The sequence below is a fragment of the Sminthopsis crassicaudata genome, chromosome 4, assembly GCF_048593235.1.
Source record: "Sminthopsis crassicaudata isolate SCR6 chromosome 4, ASM4859323v1, whole genome shotgun sequence".
Classification (NCBI taxonomy): Eukaryota; Metazoa; Chordata; class Mammalia; order Dasyuromorphia; family Dasyuridae; genus Sminthopsis; species Sminthopsis crassicaudata.
This window is the reverse complement of record NC_133620.1, coordinates 111,788,202-111,809,298: the sequence shown is the minus strand read 5'-3', so window position 1 is coordinate 111,809,298 and position 21,097 is coordinate 111,788,202. Positions and strand designations below refer to the sequence as shown.

General features: G+C 34.4%; 1 protein-coding gene across 1 annotated transcript in view; it reads left to right on the top strand.

Moving 5' to 3' along the window:
• The window catches only part of USH2A (usherin), a 1,025,480-nt gene that overhangs the window by 988,037 nt on the left and 16,346 nt on the right, over nt 1-21,097 (top strand). The window contains exons 64-68 of the mRNA XM_074264677.1: nt 4,872-5,081; nt 7,987-8,225; nt 11,783-11,991; nt 17,811-17,987; nt 19,999-20,082. Coding sequence (XP_074120778.1) covers nt 4,872-5,081; nt 7,987-8,225; nt 11,783-11,991; nt 17,811-17,987; nt 19,999-20,082 — 919 coding nt within the window. The remainder of the gene's footprint in view (nt 1-4,871; nt 5,082-7,986; nt 8,226-11,782; nt 11,992-17,810; nt 17,988-19,998; nt 20,083-21,097) is intronic.

Sequence of the window (21,097 nt, the reverse complement as noted above, 5' to 3'; positions counted from 1 at the left end):
CAATAAAGTTAATTTCCACCTGTTGGGAAAACCAATTTTGAGGGCCACTGATCTCAGTAGATTGATTATTTGCTACCCTAGAAACTCTATTTCTTTGTGATGTATTTTATACATCACAAAAAAGATCTTCAAGTCTTCTTCAGAGATACAAATTGAGGAGTAGGCCAAAACGTCAGACGCCTTCTCATCTAAGTTTCTTATTTTACAAATGCTTCAGATGATTATGTCATTGTGTCCTGATATAAACCTTTCCCACCTCATCCAAGGCCATTCCTAAAATATCTACAAAGGTTCTCCATGCTTAGGGATACCTACTTCTTATACTTACTATCTGGAGGACATAAAATTAGCTGAGGAGACTTCCAGAGTGAAACAACTTTGTAGAGTCTCCACCACTTTACCCCAGTTGTGTATCCTGTCTCTGTCCAAGGTGTGAAGTCCAACCACTCAGAAGTGGAATCAGAAGTCCTGAGCTGGAATCATTGCTTTGCTATTAACAAGAGCACTATAATAAAAACTGTATTTACCAGAGGCAAATTCTTACACCTTTGGCAAATCCATACTATACCACTTTGAACTTCAGTTGCTTCATGTGTAATGCAGTTAGGTGATACAAAAGAGAAAATGACAAGCCTGGAGTCAGGAAGACTCATCTTCCTGAGTTCAAAACTGGCCTTTCTAGCTCTGTGAACCTGGGCAAGTCACTTAATCCTGTTTGCCTAAGATTCCTCATCTGTCAAATGAAATGAGAAAAGAAAATGGCAAACCACTCCAAGATCTCACTCCAAGATCTTTACCAAGAAAACCCCAAAAGAGGTCATGAAAGCTCAAACCACCAGAAAAAATAATGCTCATTCTTTTATGCCTTATAAGGTTGCTGTGAATAGTCAAATGAGTTAATTCTTGGACAATCCTTAATAAACCTTAAACTCCTATGTATGTACCAGCCATTGTCTTTTTAAGGTTCAAGCTGCTCTCTTTTATAAGCAAAGATAGCATGTTAATGGTAGAAATTTCATTGAACCAAAGATCCAGGTCCAAATATTGTGCTTGTGTGATCTTGAAAAAAGTCAACTAATTTTTCTGAGCCTCAGTTCCTCACAAGAAAAATAAGGACATTTCCTAAGATTTTTTTCTAGTTTTATGGTCCTGTAAATAGTTTAAATTTACATTCCTAGATTTACATTTAGGGGATCATGATTCTTTTTAAACAAACATTGACATAAGGAGTTCAATTCCTCTGCCTCTGGCCTTGCTGGAAATATTACGTGTATGACCTTGTGCAAGTTCCCAGGGACTTGGTTTCTTCATGAGCAAAATAAAAGGGTTGGGCTAGATTACTTCTGAGGACCTTGCCCTTTCTAAAGCTATGATGCTATAGATCTTCCAGCATTGTTGATTAGGTAGTAAGGACATTTTCACTATTTAAACAAAATATTCAAGTTAGTGATGAACATTTTTATTTTTCAGCTGGATATTTTAGTGTCATAAAAACACAGTCTTTATGAACACTTTGTTGAAATCCACAGCCTCTCATTAATCTCATTCTAGCTTTCTCTCCACTCTGCTATCCATTTTCACTGAAGCTCATGTAAATGCCCTGTTCCTATTTTGCATATGCATGTTGATTTCTATGAGTGTTGTTTTGATCTCAAATTGAATGATTATTTTTTTTTAAGAAAAGAAAATAGCAATGTGTTATGAAGGACTTCCATCAAAGACAAAAGGACATTTGTTCTTGCGCATGCGCTGTTATTATATCCTAATGGATAAAAATATTCTTTTCCTGTCTAGTTTGTATGCTAGAAGTTCTATCAGTCTATGAAGAGACATGTATAGAAAATACATATTATCAACCAGTGTTAAGAAATGATTTTATATATCTGTGATGTAAGCATATACCAAGCAATGTGATATGACAATGGTCTCCATAATTTACTGATCATTCCCTTTTCTCAGTGAAGAATTTTTGAGTTCTCTTGCATTTATTTATATGTTTATTTATAAATTACATATAACATTACTATGCTAATAATTATGTATGTCATAATATTTGTAAAATAGAAATTTAAAAGGATGAGTTAAAGATGCTCTTAGGGTCAGTGGGGAACCATTAGAGTTTATAGAGTGACATGGCCACATCTGTGCTTTAGGAAAATTATTTCTCAAATTGGTAGCTGTATGGAGAATGAATTAGAGGAGGGAAAGATGAGACAGAAGACCAAACAGAAGCTTAATTCAGTAGTCCAGGAGAAAGGAGATGATGATGGTTTGAGCTGGGTCAGGGGCTATCTAAGTAGCAATAAAATGCAGGAGATTCTGTGGAGGTTGAAAGGACAAGATTTAGCAAATAATTGGATTTGGAATGAGGAAGAGTCAGAAATTGAAAATGATTTTGAGGTTGAGACCAGGAGTTACTAGAAGGACAATAATGCTATGTACAATAACAGATAATTCAGAAGGGAGGGTGGCTTTGAGGGGAAAGGCAAATATATAATATGGATGGTAATTCATTCATGTGTTCACCCATATGAATTACTCTTTTTCACCCAAATGAAAAGTGAGAAGTGATGAGTGAGGCAACTGTTATGAGAGAATGATCTGCAGGGCAGGGCTGTGTATGCTGGGGTGGAGCGGACAGTTCCAGAATTCTCCAATAACTTCCATAACAATGGGCGCCTACTTAGAGAGGCTGGAAACAGGAAAAGAATGGGGAGTATTGGCAGATAAAAGGTAGTTGTGGTTGCTTTGGAAATAAGCCCCACCCTCCAAGTGATTGATCTGCATGCCCCTGGCAGTCACGACTTGGCCACTTTGGAGACCACTATGAAGTATGAGATGTCTTTGGTATAGAGTCCTGGGTATAGAGTTAATCTAATGCTTAATTATTGTGTAGCCCAAAGCAAGTTACTTAACTACTAAGTACCACAATCCCCATAATCAACTCCAGGAACTGATCTACTAGGAAACAGACAAATCAGGATGGCTTTGCTAAAGACAAGTTCTCATCCTCAGTTTTCCCCATTTTGACAAAATCACATCTTTTTTCTGTATATTTTCTATTTTATGTGAATATGCATATATACAAATTGATACATATACAAGTACCATTATAACAAGATTCATTATTGTTTGATTGTCATAATTATTTATTTTTACAATAATAATTATCATTATGTTATTTGGATTGTTCAAAGTATGTCATCATACATGAGTGAGAAAATGAGAGACTACTCGATGTTTGAGGTCTTTGACATCAACATTTTATGTATATTATGCCTCTGGGACATATATCTAGTAACACAATGAGGTTACAGAAGGGATTTCCAACACCAATATTGTAATGAGGTTGTACAGTATTTATAAGTTTGTATAAATTTTTAAGAATTGACAGGAAAATTATGGCTTCATAATGAAATTTAGCCCTTGAAACTGAAGAAATATATGTGATTTTATTGATGCTACTACTCTCATAATTGAGTCATTTCAGTCATGTTTGACTCTTCATGAGACAATGGAGTGGTTTGCCATTTCCTTCTTTAGCTCATTTAATAGATGAGGAAACTGAAAAAGCTTTAAATGACTCTCCCAGAGTCACACAACTAGTGTCTGAAAACAGATTTGAACTCAACAAGCTGAGTCTTTCTTCAGACAATCTAGCTGCCCTTAATTTAAAACCTTAGAGTGTTATGTCAGTGTCAAATATTATTATTATTATTTGAATGTGCTGCAATAAATTCTTCTATCAGAAAGGAGTTTTTAAACAAGTACATTTGAGGACCAGAGTGGAGACTAAGCTTATTAGAAATTTCACTTCACTAAAGAATACTGCCCATAGTGGATGGAAAGATCCATTCTCAAATCAAATGAAATAACTAACATACAATGCTTTACAAATCTCAAAGCACTCTGTAAATGCTAGCTATTATAAATAGTGCTCTGGGAAGGAACAAAAGTAATTTCAAATATTGATAATAAAAATGAATTTTAAAAGAGCTTTTGATTCTTACTGCAAAAATTTTCACTAACAACTTCTGTCATATTTTTAATGCTGGACATTCTTTGAACCTGCATGTTATAAAATTGAAAATGTTCCCTGAGTTTCTCCTTAAAATCTTGGTTCAAATTTTAAAAGAAAAAAAGAAGAAGAAGAAAACAGTGCAGTATTGAATGAGAAAAAAATTTACTGAAGTTAGAATTGTTCAACATGAAAGCTTACTAAGGAATACTTATACTAAAAATCGCTCAGACAGTCTTCTTGTATTGCCATTTAGATCTATCATCCTGATTGATCACTATGTAGTTGGCTATTATTGAACCTAATTTAACCCTATACACTCACACATCCATCTCTTCTGTCTATTGTACCTGACATTCTACAAATTACTTACTCATGCAAATGATGACCTAAGGCAACCTTTTAGGATATTCGTGTTTAATTATACAAATGATTTTTGATAAATAAGATTATGCATCCTTCCATATGTTTATTCCCTTCTTGATGAAAGGAAAATTTAATTTTCATGCAGATTTGGTGGGGACTATGTTTAATAACTGCTGAGTTTTATGTAGTCTGCAGATCCATCCAGTTGAGGGAAGCTGACAAAATCACCTGGTGTGGCTCTTAGAGACAGGCAATTTTTAATCAAGCTTAATTCAGACTGCTGAATTTTGAATCAAGCATCCTTTGTGTTGGTATGTCCATTGCATAAAAAGAATAAGGTTCACTCACAGTAGGAACATACCCCTTATCTTTGAACTCATAACTTTCCTATTATATTGCTAAATTATAAAGTTTATGCTGTTCTCACTTCATTTCAATTCAAGGGTGATATGCTTGTGACTTTATGACTTGCCTGTTTTTTTTGGAGGTCTGGTCTGGGAATTCAGCAGGAAAGACAGCCAGTAGCTGGGCACAGTGTAAGACAGGCCCAGCTCCACCAGAAGGCCTCCAAGCTCCAAAATTTCACGCCGTCTTCTCTACTCAAGCTGTGGTCAATATTAGTATTCCCTTAAAACCCAATGGTATTGTGAGTCTTTACAGACTGTTCTCTAACCATACCAGAGGAGCAGAGATGGTGGTGAGTATCTGAATCCCCTATAAGAAGACACTGTATAGGTAAGCCCACATAATGTTGCTCTGGACAGTATACATTTTCACATTGTTAATTGTTAATACATAATAACTGGATCCCACTATTTGCAATATTTATAATCCTTTTGTTTTATTTTTTTCTGGTTATATAAGTACATAAATTTTTTTAATACACATTTCTTTATGAATCATGTTGGGATAAAAAATCAGAACAAAAGGGAAAAAACATGGGAGAGAAAGAAAAAGAAAAAAAAAAGTGAACATGACATGTCTTGATTTACATTCAATCTCTATATAACCCTTTTGCTACAGAACTCACTGCCTCCTGGCAATATTATTTTATCTAATGTTTTGTTTTTTCTGGACAAGTGGGGTATGCTATTATTTAATTTTTTATGTTATTATGTTATTTTTTTTCCCTTTATGTTAGTGCTGTAGCATATTCTTCTCCATGTTCTTTTTTTCTTCCTTCCTTCCTTCCTTCCTTCCTTCCTTCCTTCCTTCCTTCCTTCCTTCCTTCCTTCCTTCCTTCCTTCCTTCCTTCCTTCCTTCCTTCCTTCTTTCCTTCCTTCCTTCCTTCTTTCCTTCCTTTCTTCCTTCTTTATTTCTCTCATTCTTTCTTTTCTTTTTTCTTTACTCCTTTTCTTTCTTTTTTTCCCTCTGCTTAGTCAAACAAAACTAATTTTCTTCACTTAACTAAGTTTTTATTTAGAAAAACAAGAGTAACTCTCCAAGTCAAATTAATTATTTGGAAGTCTAAAGAAAATGTAAAAGTTATTAAGTAAGATGAAGATAATATTAATAAATGAATATACAAAAACATCTCTAAATGTGCTCATAAGCCTGAAAAAGTAAGTCAAATAGGAAAAAAATACTATCTATATTGCTGGAAAAGCTACAAAAAATATAGTTCTGCTTCTCAAAGGCTAGTATTTTATCCCCATTTTACAGATTAAATTCAAAGAGTTAAAGTGATTTGGGGTCATAAGCTCATAAATTGGAAGGGACTTCATCTGCCATTTAGTCCAATTCTTTCATTTTACAACTGAAGAAAGACTCAAAAAAAGTTTTGGTAGCTTGCCAAAAGTCAAGTGGCTAGCTAATGTTTGAGGCAGGATTTAAATAAATAAACATCTTCCTGATTCCAAGTCTAGTGCTCTATCCATTATGAGTCACTGCCTCTCAGGATTTAGAATTAGAATTGATCTTAAAATCTACTTTGGTCTTATTTTACAAAGGAGGAAATTGAGGCCCAGAGGAGCTGAATGGCTGGTCTAAAGTCAAACAGGTAATAAGTTGAAGAATGGAGATATTCACAGCCAAATGGACAACATTCACAATCTAACCAATACTAAGGAGAATAGTTCTCTTTTTAAATGCTTATATCAATAAAAGAAAGAGCAGACTAATGAACTAGACATGCAACTAAAAAAAAAAAAAATAGAAAAAGAACCAATTAAAAACTCCTAATTAAACAATGAAATAGAAATTCTAAAAATAAAATAAGGGATTAATAAAATAAAGAATAGAAAAATGAAAATACTAAAATTAGGACCTGATTTCATGAAAAAATATAGATTAAACCACTGGCTAATGGTTTTTTAAAAGAAAGAAACCCAAATTACCAGCACCAAAAATGAATGAATGAATAACCAGTGAAGATGCTACTAAAGCAATAAAGAACTATTTTGTACCCAAATTTATTATATACAACATTCTCCTTTAGACAATTAAATCTTGACTGTTCAGGGTAATAATCATTCAATTTATGGTTGACTCAAGCCATTTGCTTTACACCTATCCACTTTTGACCAGGTACCCAAGATTTATTCATTTACCTATTCATTTAGCAACAATCATCAGCAGAAACAAAGAAAGAGAAACATTAACCAATCTATTTTACCACGTGGTCAAGTCGCTAACAAAAAGATGAGTTTAAAGCATGAGGAAAAGAGATTAAAACTGTTAACAAAAAGATGTCTTGTCCAAGGACCAACACCCAGATAAAAGCCAAATCATGACTATAACTCCCACAGAAAAGGGGCTTTCTAATAAATACCAGTGACAGATTGTAAAACAGTAAGGCTGTTCAAAGAAAATATTCCTTGCAATCAATAACTATGCTCCACAATCCCATTTCCTTGAGTCAACTTTTTAGTTACTCTAGATTATTCTAGATAATCCAAAGACAGGCCTAGGGAATTGGAGAATCAAAAAAAAAAGCAAAAACAAAACTCCACAATAGAGGGATGAAACAAATTCTTCAGAAGTCCCATTGGAGCAAAACTAGATTAGGTGAATTTTGAAGTCCTTTCTAAGAATTTGGATTTTTACTACACTCTTGCTTTTACAACAAATTTATTCCCCTATGCATAGTGATTAAAAACTTTCACTGTGGAAATAATAGAATGAAAGAGTGAACAGGGACCATAGAAAATGAAGTTTCTAATATGGAACTTGAATTCTAAAAAATTTCATAGTAATAAAATTATGTATTTATGTAGTTTTTTACATAATGTTCTTTTTCTCTTTCTCAAACATCAGTGTTTTACTGTTACAGTGGCAAGACTACTTGATTTTGTTCAAATATTGTTTCAGATATCTACTATTGGTGTGTGACCTTAAGCATGTCATTTCTCTTGGAATCAGTTTTCTCTATAAAATGAGGAGGTTTGATTAAATGATTGGTAGGATTTCTTCCCATTCTAAATCCTATGGTTGCAAGCAGAAAATGGTAGTATTTTGATCTAACATAATAACATTAGCAGAAACAATAATAAAAGCTAGTATTTTAATAAAGCTTTAAACTTTAAAAATTGCTTTAGAAACATTAACTCATTTTATGCTCATGTTGATGTGTGTGTTTTTTTTTTTCTCATGATTTCTTATAGTTATCTGAGGGTATGGCCACCCAGCAGACAATCCATGACCTGGAGCCTTTCACCACTTATTCCATTGGGGTAGAAGCCTGTACCTGCTTTAATTGTTGCAGCAAGGGACCAGTGGCTCAACTGACTACTCATCCTGCTCCTCCTTCACAGCAGCCTCCTCCTCAGATCCAGACATTGACCTCCAGGACTGCCTACTTCCAGTGGAATCCTCCATTATCTCCCAATGGCATTGTTGAGAGGTAGACAGCAATCATTTTAGCAATGATGTTATTAAGAGTCTACTACACTCCAGGCACTAGGCTAGATTCCAGTAATACAAATACAGAAGAGAAATACTTCCTCTTCTCAAGGAGCTTCCATTTTACTAAGGAAGATATGGCATATGCAAAGCATATGCAAAATAAATATGAAATGCTTTGCATTGGACCAGAAGGCAAAATAACAAGACAAGGGACAGATGCATAACTACACTCACACACAGTCACTTCAAGAAAACCTTTATTCATAGATTGGATTGCTACAAACATAGAAAAGGGAAATGTGGTTGACCAAAGCCACTGACTGAACAAAATGATTTCCTATAAAAAATGTTAAATAAAAAAAAATTTAAATAAAAACATTCTAATTGATGGAAAATCTAAAATCATCTCTAAATAAGACTGTAATTTTTTAATGTAACAATAATTAAGATGAATTTAAATTTCTTCAAAGTACTTTATTTCAAATACATCAACACAGATGTCCCTAATTTTATTTTACATGAACTATTGAGACATCTGGTGAAGGCAAATAATACAGAATAGGAATTAATGTGTATGAAAAGTTTTGATTTAGCTCATAGAGAACATGCCATTTATCTCTGACATTATTTCTCTATTAACTGAAGATTGGAAATTAAAGAAATTTTGAAAGTTAAATCAGATATATCCTATTCCAATCTCACAAGTAAAGAAAACTAGATCTTTGACAAAATTGTTAGTTTAGTCAGAGCAGCCTAGAACTAACCTTTATCTTTCTTTGTATCTACCATTGGTCCACTGGCATCATATTGCCATTAAATAAATGAAAACCCTCTGACTTTTTCAAAGTATTTTGAAAACTCTTATACTGAAGAGAAAAACAAATCTGATGTCAACTTTAAAATTTTAAAACAACTATAACTTCACAATATTAAAATTAGGTCAGTAAATAACAGAAATTTTCAATCCATTTTAAATTGGCATCCCAATATTGAATTAGTATTTTAAGTCCAAAAGTATAAAAAACATTTAAACACCAAATTTAGTGCTCATCTTCCATGAACACAGTTCAAAAAAAAAAAAAAAAACTTACGAGGCAATTTCAAGAGGGAGAGAATGTGAACAAGGAGAATCAAGAAAGGCTTCAGATTAAAAAAAAAAAAAGCAAGGCTTTGAATTTTTTAGCTGAAAAAAAGGAAGTTCAAAGGAGACATAATAGATGCCTTCAAATTTTTGAAGAGCTATCAAATATAAAAGATCTATTTGGTCTCAAATGGCTGAAGAGAATATATCCATGATACTGGAAAGTACACTTTGATCATCCTTTTCCAATCAGAATGGAAATATTTACTATTTCCAAAATAATTTTTGAATACTTTGGATTTTCTATGGGGGGGGGAAGAAAAGATAGAGAGAGAGAGAGAGAGAGAGAGAGAGAGAGAGAGAGAGAGAGAAACGCGAGTGAAGAGAAAGGAATTAGGAACAGAGAGGAAAGGAAAGAGAATGAAAAGAGGAGCCAATTTTATGTCCATACCACTTTGAACAAACCCAATCTTACCTAATATTGGAAACAAAGCAAGGTCGTGCCCAGTTCATATTTGGATGAAATTCTGCCTGGAAATTCCCAAAGATGCTGTCTTTTCTTTCAGGCATCATGCAGAGCTTGGAGTAAGGAAGACCTGGATTCAAATCCCCAATATTTCCCTGTACTGGAAGTTTTTAGAAGACAATGTTTTCTTATCCCTTTGAAAACAATTAAAATTCATCTCCAGTTTTCATTGCTTAGAATAAATAGGTTTCATAGGCAAGTTCCTTGGAAATAATTTCTCAAAGAACTTGTACTTTAGTGAGGATGAAATATTTTTATTTTTTTATTATTATTTTTTTAACTTAATAATTTTTTATTATATATATATTTTTTATAATATTATCCCTTGTATTCATTTTTCCAAATTACCCCCCCTCCCTCTATTCCCTCCTCCCGATGACAGGCAATCCCATACATTTTACATGTGTTACAATATAGTCTAGATACAATACATGTGTGTGAATATCATTTTCTTGTTGCACAATAAACATTAGAATCCGAAGGTACATGCAACCTGGGCAGACAGATATTAGTGCTAACAATTTACATTCACTTCCCAGTGTTCCTTCTCTGGGTGTAGCTACCTCTGTCCATCATTGATCAACTGGAAGTGAGTTGGATCTTCTTTATGTTGAAGATTTCCACTTCCATCAGAATACATCCTCATACAGTATTGTTGTTGAAGTGTACAGTGATCTTCTGGTTCTGCTCATTTCACTCAGCAACAGTTGATTTAAGTCTCTCCAGGCCTCTCTGTATTCCTCCTGCTGGTCATTTCTTACAGAGCAATAATATTCCATAACCTTCATATATCACAATTTACCCAACCATTCTCCAACTGATGGACATCCATTCATCTTCCAGTTTCTAGCTACTACAAAAAGAGCTGCCACAAACATTTTGGCACATATATGTCTCTTTCCGCTCTTTAGTATTTCTTTGGGATATAATCCCAGTAGTAGCGCTGCTGGGTCAAAGGGTATGCACAGTTTGATAACTTTTTGGGCATAATTCCAGATTGCTCTCCACAATGGCTGGATTCTTTCGCAACTCCACCAGCAATGTATTAGTGTCCCAGTTTCCCCACATCCCCTCCAACATTCATCATTATTTGTTCCTGTCATCTTAGCCAATCTGACAGGTGTGTAGTGGTATCTCAGAGTGGTCTTAATTTGCATTTCTCTGATCAGTAGTGATTTGGAACACTCTTTCATGTGAGTGGATATAGTTTCAATTTCTTCCTCTGAGAATTGTCTGTTCATATCCTTTGACCATTTATCAATTGGAGAATGGTTCGGTTTCTTATAAATTAGGGTCAGTTCTCTATATATTTTGGAAATGAGACCTTTGTCAGAACCTTTGTTTTTAAAAATATTTTCCCAATTTGTTACTTCCCTTCTAATCTTGTTTGCATTAGTATTATTTGTACAGAAACTTTTAGTTTGATGTAATCAAAATCTTCTATTTTGTGATCAATAATGATCTCTAGTTCTCCTCTGGTCATAAATTCCTTCCTCCTCCACAAGTCTGAGAGGTAGATTATCCTCTGTTCCTCTAATCTATTTATTATCTCCCTCTTAATGCCTAAATCATGGACCCATTTTGATCTTATCTTGGTATATGGTGTTAAGTGTGGATCCATATCTAATTTCTGCCATATTAATTTCCAGTTTTCCCAACAGTTTTTTCCAAATAATGAATTTTTATCCCTAATGTTGGTATCTTTGGGTTTGTCAAAGATTAGATTGCTATAGATGTACCCTTTTTTGTCCTTTGTATCTAATCTGTTCCACTGATCTACCGGTTTATTTCTTAGCCAATACCAAATGGTTTTGGTGACTGCTGCTATATAATATAGCTTTAGATCAGGTACGATGAAATATTTTTAAATAAAAATTTTATGTTTATGGGGAATTAATATTATGTTCATCACAAAATTTCTCAATGTCATCTTCATTCTTCATTCTAGTTATGAGCTGGAACTCTATATTCCGTGTCCCCTGCCTACAGAAATGCCCTGTATTCCTGGGCCAACAGAAATCAAGTACACTGGACAAAGTCAGAGTGCCGGCATTGAGAATCTACAGCCCTATACCACCTATAAGCTAAGAGTGGTTGCATATAACTTGGTGGGCAGCACTGCTTCAGAATGGATCAGCTTCACCACTGAAAAAGAATGTGAGTAGGAAGAGAAGGAATGAAAAATATTTATTAAGTCCTAGTTTTGTACCGAGCAGCATGCTGAGGCTGGGGATACAAACAGAAAAGGCGAGACAACTTCCATTTTCATAAAGCTTGCAGTCTAATTGGGGTTCACGGCACATAAAAGAGAATTTAGTTGCAGAGAGAATGGGGAAGCTCACAAGTCCCAAGGGTTGAAAGAGGGTCAGAGAGCAGGTTAGGTTATATAAGGAGGTCAGAGAGCAGTGCCAAAGGTCTTTAAATCATGGAGACAAAGAGATGGGAGGTAGTGACTGAGCAAATGGCAAGGGAGGTTGAAGTACCATCTCACCAAAGAATAGCAGAGGTGACTCCCACTTCATTCAAGCCAAGCAGCGTTGGTAGGTTCTATGTGGGCCCAATCTGGGGGGAGGAAGGGAGGTAGAAAGGGGAAGGGTCCCCTGCTGCTGGTCAGTCTTCCTGATGCCCATCTATTCCTCATTGGCAACCCCTACATCAATATTTTTATAGCTTTTTCATCTACTTAATCTAAAATTCAGAATTTCCAATTAATTTTCAAACATATGATGATTTGAGATAGAATAGATATGTTACAACTAAAAAAAAATTGACTATTATCTGTAAAATGATAATCAGCAGATTCTTGAAATAGACTTCTATTTCTACTTGTTTTGGAAGCTGGGTGACATAGTGCCAGGCCTAGACTCAATGGTCGCATATCAGATACAGCCTGAGACACTTTCTAGCTTTTTGAGTTTGGGCAGTCATTTGTCCTTTATTTGTCTCATCTCCCTCATCTGTAAAATGGAATAATAATAACAATGATAATAATAATAGCACCTACCTCTTAGTATTATTGTGAGGATCAAATTAAGTCATATTTATAAAGCCTCTTTAAAAACTGTAAAGCATTATGTAAATTCTATTATTATTATTATTATCATCATTCCATGGCTAATCATTTGTTTTAAATAAGACTCGTGTTGTCGTTAACATCACATTACCCATGCATAAGTAATTAATATTACATTTGACTTTTCAGAAACATTGCTTACTCAACATCTTAAATTAATAGTGAGGTCCAGGTATAGTCAACATTTTCAGTACTGATACCAGTAATGCCCAAAACACTGATTTCTAAGATTTTGCTGGTGGACAACACACTGTGGTTTGATTTTGTCCCTATCTGGAAAAAATTAGTATAAGGGAGTAACTTAAAAGTTAAAGTGAATTTAATTTTTAGTTATTTTTTTTAAAAAATATACATTTCTTGAAATAATTGGAGACATCCTATAATATCGAAAAGCCAAATATTGGATCTTTCTTCAGATCATAACCAAATTACTAAAGTACCTATTTTATTAATTTGTTAGTTGTACCTTTTATAAAAATTAGCCAGAAGTCTGAGCTGTAGCAGGTGTCAGATGCTTGATTAATCTCTATATTATTTTAAGTCTTCTCTCTTCACTCCCCAACAAATCTTTTATTCAGTTTCATTCTCTTTTTAAGTACTCCAAAGAATCTGTGTTCTCAGTTGAGGTATTCCTTCCACATATTGCAGCCTACCTGTGTCTGCCCATCCTCTCATCCACATCCTTACATAATTGCAGAATAAAAGATCAACTCAATAAATACTATTGTCATACTTTCTTTCAATGTTGTATGGACACTAGTGGAACACAGAATTTCCATCAGTTGTCCCTTGACCTCATGACATGATCACATCCATTGTGTTTCCTGTCAGAAATTTCTCTGATGATATCACCCTGCATATTACTTTTGCATAATTTTGCATTTATGTTATTTTATCATGACTAAATTCTTCATGGACCTTTTAGCTATTCTCAACTTCAACTCATAAAAGCAGATTTTCCAGGATAACAAAATCATAGACTTTTAAAACTGGACATGACATTAAAGAGAAATTAATTCAACTTCTTTATTTTGCTAATAAGAAAAACTGAGATTCAAAATTCTTCAGTAACTTACCTAAGGTTATACAACAAGGAAGTAATGAGAGACTAGGAGTCAACTCCAAAGCACCTTATGCTTTCTTTGACACAACAATCTCAAATATATATTTACTTTCTATAAAATGAGAAGAGATTACATAGATTTAAGTTTTTCCTCCTCCCCAAAACTCTTTAGATCCTTTCTTCTACAAGTGGAATGAGGAAAGAGGAAAATACCTTAATAATCTATTACAACCATAGACCTAAATAATCAAATTTTGGATGTTCACATTTTTTCTTTAAAAAAAAAGTCATTGATACATTATGTTTTTCACAAATACTTCCCATCTAATATCCAAAGAGACTTTTTTATGAATTATTTTTTCCCCAAAGAAAAGTTAAGTACCATTTATTAATGAAAAAAAATTAGGATTCATTCTTTAACTTTACCTTTGGTCATCTGGTTAATAATATGACCAATATTCTTGCCTCTATATTGATTCTATTGTATATATAACAATGTTTGTTGTAGTGATTAAGTATCTTTCCTGCAGTTCTGCTCTTTTCAATTTATAAATCTTTCTACATTTCTCTCATTTTAAAAAATATTTGTCATTATTTACAATGTATTGATATTCCATTATATTCAGATTTTATATGTTCAGCTGCTCCCCAATCACCATGCACATAGCTGATCCATTTTTATTGTCATAAATAACACTTCTGTGGACATTTTTGTACATGTAGTTCTTTTCTTACCCTTAGTAACCCAGTTGTGTCAGAGCATAGTGAGGTTTCTTGAATAATAACAAATTATTTCCAAAACATTAAGACCAACAATTCTAGTGGGCATTGAGTAAATACCCCCATTTTTGTATAGAACTTGCAATAATGAGTATTTTTACCTGTTAGGATCTTTGCTAGCTTGATGAGGACTCTGGGGGCAGATTTAATATGGCTCTTTTGGTTATACTTCAATTGTTCTTTTTCTTATGGTTGATCCTCTAAACTTGTAACTCAAATAATGATCCTTTCCTTTGCTTTTAGACTATGCCCTTATTTGTTTGAATAATTGTTGGTTTTGAGGGAGCTTTATGGGAAAGGGTTGCAAGAATCTTATTTGGGGTCTAAGATCTTATTTCAACATTATTAGAAATGCCTACTACAGAATATCCTTCCATCAATGCAAGGAAACAGCTCATGTTCTTAGAGAGTTTTGAAAACCCTGAGTGGTTAAGTAACTTGCACATGATTACTGATGTTCACACAGACAGATTTTGTCAGCTAAACCAAAGTCTTCCTAACACCAAGATCAGGTCTCAAGTTTTACCTATTACATAGCACTGCTTCTCATTTGTATGGTACTGAAAAATAATAGGATGAAAAAATTAAAGTGACCAAAAGAAGCCATTGACATAACTCTTCATTCAAGGTCCAAGCTATAAATATTAAAAATAGTGAAAACATAGAAGTTTTAAAGGACTGTAAGGGATGTTTTGATATTTCAGAATTTCAAAAGACTTCTCTCTCTCTCTCTCTCTCTCTCTCTCTCTCTCTCTCTCTCTCTCTCTCTCTCTCTCTCTCTCTCTCTCTCACATCACAGATTAAAACATTTCCATGTCAAAGAATTTGATTTCTTTAGTTATTATGGGCAAAAAATGTCATCTTCTCTTTCCCAACTTTTTGTTCATGAGCTAACCAGAATTTTGCAAAGTTGATCCTTGGACAGCATTATATTTGTAGACTCATTCATAAAAACTTTTCAGGAAATTTCAGAAACTATATTTGCTGGAAATGTTCTCCCTCCTCAATTCTCTTTCTTGTCTTTTATTTTTAAAGACTTGGATCAAATCCTACCTTGTGAATGAGACCTTTCCATTCCTTCCTACTGAAAGTGTCTTCCCTTTGAGATGCTCAACCCATTTACTCTCTATGTATTTTATATTATTTATATCATATCTATTAGAATGTGAGTCCCACAAGGGAGGAATAGTTAATTAAGCACTTAATAAGTACTCACTGTGTAATTCAAAGCCCAACATCGCCTTTAGGTCATGATAAGACATCCAAATAAGGACCCTGATGGTAATATTGACGCTATTTGTGCTCAATGACCAATGTGTTCATGCAATTGTCTTGCTAGCTTTCACAGCGACAAGGTAGCCTAGAGAAAGGTCACTAACCCTGAATGCATTTAAGTCCTAAGACTCCCAAAAACTAGTTATATGACCTTTGAGCAAGTCATTAAAACTTCTCTAGGTCTAAGGACTCTCATTCATATATTAGAGAGGAACATACTTAAAGCACTTACCTCAACAATTAACAAGCATGTATTAAGTGCTTACTATGTTCCAGATACTACAGTAAGTGCTTGGAATAGAAATAAAGATAGAAATGTAGATATTGCCTACACTCAAGGAATTTACATTCTCATAGAGGAAAACAGGGTAGAGGGCATAGGAAAGAAAGTCCAAAGTATAGTGAAGAGAAATGGGAAATGTCTCTCTTAGGTGGCCTTCTCAACTGGAGGTTCTGGGAAGAGTAATACAAATCAGAGGAAGAAGCAGCAAAGAGATGAGGATGCTTTTAATGTATAAATTTCAGGGCTGGAGTGAGATTCCAGGGTGAAGAGGTTTCTGAGCACTATAAAGAAGGTCACAGGATTGCTGCAAGGATCAAGTGGGATAAAGCTTTTAAAATACTTTATAAATACAAAATGCTATTTAGACATGATCTATTATAGGAAGCAGAGAAAGAGATCATTTTGGTCATGAGCTAGTCAGGATTTTGTACTTAGTCCTAAAAGTAACACTAGCACAGTAGATTCTTTATTCCATTGTATTTTTTTTAGTGAAAGTAATAGATAAGCCAGTTTTTGAAAGAATGAATGAATGAAGAGAAAGGAAAGAAGAAAGGAAGAAAAGGAAGGAAAAGGGAAAGAATAGGGGGAGGGAAGAGAAAAGTTTCTACAACTTGGTCAGTATTTCTCTAAAAACCAGTTCCATCTACATATAGTTCTTTAGGATTCCCAATACACTGGTTCTCCCTTTGGAACAAGATGGCCAGTTGGAATCTCTCCAATTTTCTTGAAACTTATATCCCTTACTCCCCCTTGAATTGTTTAGAGACACTCATTAAAAAGCAGACCAAAGCTTCTAGACATTTTTCTATTTTCATATGTTGCTGAACAATGAAAAACATCTGTGTGTATGTATAACATTCACAGAGTCTCTCCTATCTCTGATGTAGTATTTAGGAGACCTGAACTTGATTATATACTAATGTACTATGCTATTGATTGATTAGTCAGGGCAATGACTTATTATACTGGAATTGCTGTTTGCAAGGCTTTTTAACTATCTTTGAAAACAAACTAATGGTTCAAGAAAAAGCTTTAAAAATGAATGGGTACCAAAAGGACATAATTCACTGTTCTAAGCAGTTTGGTTTAGAGAGAAAAAATATATTAACTTCATCTAGTCCTTGGGGCTTTGTTGCAATAAATATTGATCTGATATGAAAAATAGCTATCTACTGTAGTTAATAGTGTTAAGGATACTTTACCTGTTAAAAGAAGGAAAATGCAACAAAATATGAGCTCCCAGGGTTATGTTGCTGAGCAGAACCATTGTATGTTAATGGTTTTATTTCATAAAACACCACTCTGCATCGATTTTGGGAAGCAGGTGCAGAGTTGCTTAAGAAAGCACTTTCTCCACGTTTCCTCTGGGGTTCTCTTCATCCTAAAGCCTATTCTTTACCATGACCTACGGAGGGTGCTCTTTCCAAAGTCAGCCATTTGCCTGCTTTCAAAAATTTGCAGTGGAATGCCTGTTATCTCAAAATTTCCTTTTCTTTTTGCAGCTCCTCAATACAAAGCACCATTTTCCGTGTCCAGCAACTTAACAGTGGTGTACATCAACTGGAGTGGCACTTTCTTGCTGAATGGCAAGTTGAAGGAGTACGTATTGACAGATGGAGGCCAGCGGCTCTACAGTGGCTTAGATACTATCCTCTATCTACCCAGGACAGCAGACAGAAGTTAGTTTTCATTTTTATCTCAGTTTTTATAAAACTCTCTTCTTAGGCTTTATGAGCTTCTCATTCCACCAGAGGTGACCTTCTAGCCTCAGAAAACTTACTCTGGGACCCTTGGCAAGTTATTTAATCTGTTTCCCTCAGTTTCCTCAATTGTAAAATAGGAATAATAATAGTATCTACATCCCAGAGTTTTTGTGAGGATCCAAAGAAATAATAATTTAAAGCATTGTGCATAATGTTTGTAGATGCTTAATAAATGTTTGTTTACCCCTTTCCTTCTACTTTGACCCTCTAGGGAAAAGCAAAAGAAGTCTGATAGCTCTTCAGGTATTTGAAGATAGATCTCACACTGATGAACTGATGGTTTCTTGTAAAGGGCTAGAACTGAGCAATGCACTTGGATAATGAAGCACGTGAGACTAATTGCCAATTGGACAATTCCCTATTAACTTGTTTGAAGGTTGACCCTCCCCAGCTGTTCTGTGCTGACTTGATTGGTGGGACAAAGAGGGGGAAGTGACGTATGGGAGGAGTAGGAGGAGGAAGAGGAAATGAGACGCAGAAGCTGACTCAGTCTCTCCAGGTGTTTGAGGGAGGAAGGTGTGTGTGAGGTTGCTAGGCCTAAGCCCCTGACCTTGACCGTAAAAGATCAAGAATAAAGACGTTTAGTGATCCTGACTCCAGCTGATTTCTGGGAAGACAGAGTTCCAGCAGTTTCTAAGGAATTTTCAAGTTCTAAAATCGATGATGATGATGACAGTGAAAATAATTATCATTCATATACCACTTTAATTTTTCCAAAGTGTTCTACACATGTTAATTCATTTGATCCTCACAATCTTGTGACATAGGAAATATTATTATCATATGTTCCTGGTGGGACAAGTAAGGCCAATTGCAATTAAGGGATTTTTCTAGAGTCAAATGGCTAATACATATTAGGAGGAGAATTTGATTCCAATTTTTATACTCTACCACTTTAGTCTATTTTAATATTCTATATTATGTAATGAAATCTGCATACACAAATTTTAAGTAACTTTATTTTTATAACTCTATAAAGAGCAGAATAGAAGCATCATGATGTAGTGTTTAGAGATCTCACTTCAGAGAAAAAAAGATCTGGATTTAAGCCCTGCCTTTCATATATTCTAACTGTATGACCCCAGAAAAGTCAGCAAACCTCTCAAAACCTGAACCAGTTCTCTAAGACTCTAAGTTGCAGAGAAATTTTCAATTTGTAGTGATAGAGGAAGTCCTTCCCCAGATGATTACTGTACCAATGAAGTAAAAACATGTCCTCTGCTATTGCTGTTGCTTATAGTTATGTGTTTTATATATATATATATATATATATATATATATATATACACACACATATAGTTCTTTGGTACCTTCAGCCTCATTTAACTCATCACTTAAAGGTATGACTCATCACCTTAGGTATGATTTAATTTCTTCAATATCTAGTCTTGGGATTCAGTAGAATCATCTGAAACACAAGGAAGAGCTTTAAAGTCATGCCCTGAGTCACCAAATGTCCAAACTTTTTCATGCTTCTTTGTAAAAGTGTTCTTTCCATGCTTTCTTCATCTAGAGAAAGAATTAAGGAGACTGAATGCAGACCAAAGCATATCATTCTCACCTTATTTGTTTGTTTGCTTTCCCTTTCTTGTGGTTTTTCCCCTTTTGTTTTTATTTTCTTTCACAAGATGAATAATATGGAAATATGTTTAAAACGATTGTACATGTATAACCCTATATCGAATTGCTCGCTGTCTTGGAGAGGGGGGAGGGAAAGAAAGGAAGAAGACAAGAAAATTTGGAAGTCAAAGTCTTACAGAAATCAATGGTGAAAACTATCTTTACATGTAATTGGAAAAATAAAATGCAATTGAATAATAAAAGAGAAAGACAAAAAAGAAAATAAAAAATTAATTTGTACTTTCCAGATTATGTGCAATATTGCCAGAGAGTTCTAATGCTTTCCTTTATTCTCCCTTTTCTTTAGCTTTTTTGTTTCAGATAACCTGCACTACTGATGAAGGAAGTGTTAAGACACCTTTGATCCAGTATGATACCTCAACAGGACTTGGTAAATATGAACTTGCACTCTTTAATATACCATCTACTCATTGTTTCCAAATTCATCATTCATCAATCAATCAATATGTATTAAATTCTACTGTGTGCAAGGCATTGTTGAAAGATACAAAAAAATACAAGACCTAATCTATGCCCACAAGGAGTTTACACTTTAGTGGGGATAAGATTTTAATATTTAGAGAGAATGATGGAGTAATGATAAGACTCACAAAAGAAGCAAAAGCAATAGCATTATCATAATTATGACCAGTCTCTAGTGCTTGAGTTCAAAGTTAGATATCTAACACAGAGCTGCTGCAAACATTGGCAAAGATGCCCCAAGCCCAAGACTTTAAAAGGAGGAAATGGGATGCTGAGCCACAAGCTATGGGTTGAGTCCAATCCTAGGATATGGACAGACAGCCAGAGTAAGCACTTACTTTTTGCTAAGCACTGTAGTAAGCACTGGAAATATGAATAGGAATTCATTCCTCTAATTCTTTACTACTCTTCCATCTTTGTGTCTGATTTTCTTGACTTCACAATTTGCCTTTTTTTCAATTCCCCTTTCCTTCTATACTAGGTAACTTTCTTGGGAGTAAGGGCTGTCTTTTTGCTTGCCTTTGTATTCCATGTAGATAACACAGTTCTTGGCACAAGGTAATCACTTAATAAACTTTTACTGATTAATTGAAACAAAAATAAACAAGAGGATACCTCAAAGAACTTATATTCTAATAAGAGAAGACAGCATATAGAGAGAAACTAGAAAACTAAAATATCAAAGAGTTTACATTGGAAGCAGTGTGGTAGAATAGGAGGTGGAGTATATCTTATGACTGAGATGAAACATGGCTAGAGTACTTCCTAAAATAGTGGACTTAAGGAGGGAGCAAGCAGGAGAGGAAAGCTCCAGGTACACATTTCTCAGAATGGCAATTGAGGAGACAAGGAGAAAGAACTGTGAGATATGCTGTCCATCTCATTTTCTCAGATCTCAGATTTGTATAATAGCTTTTAGACTG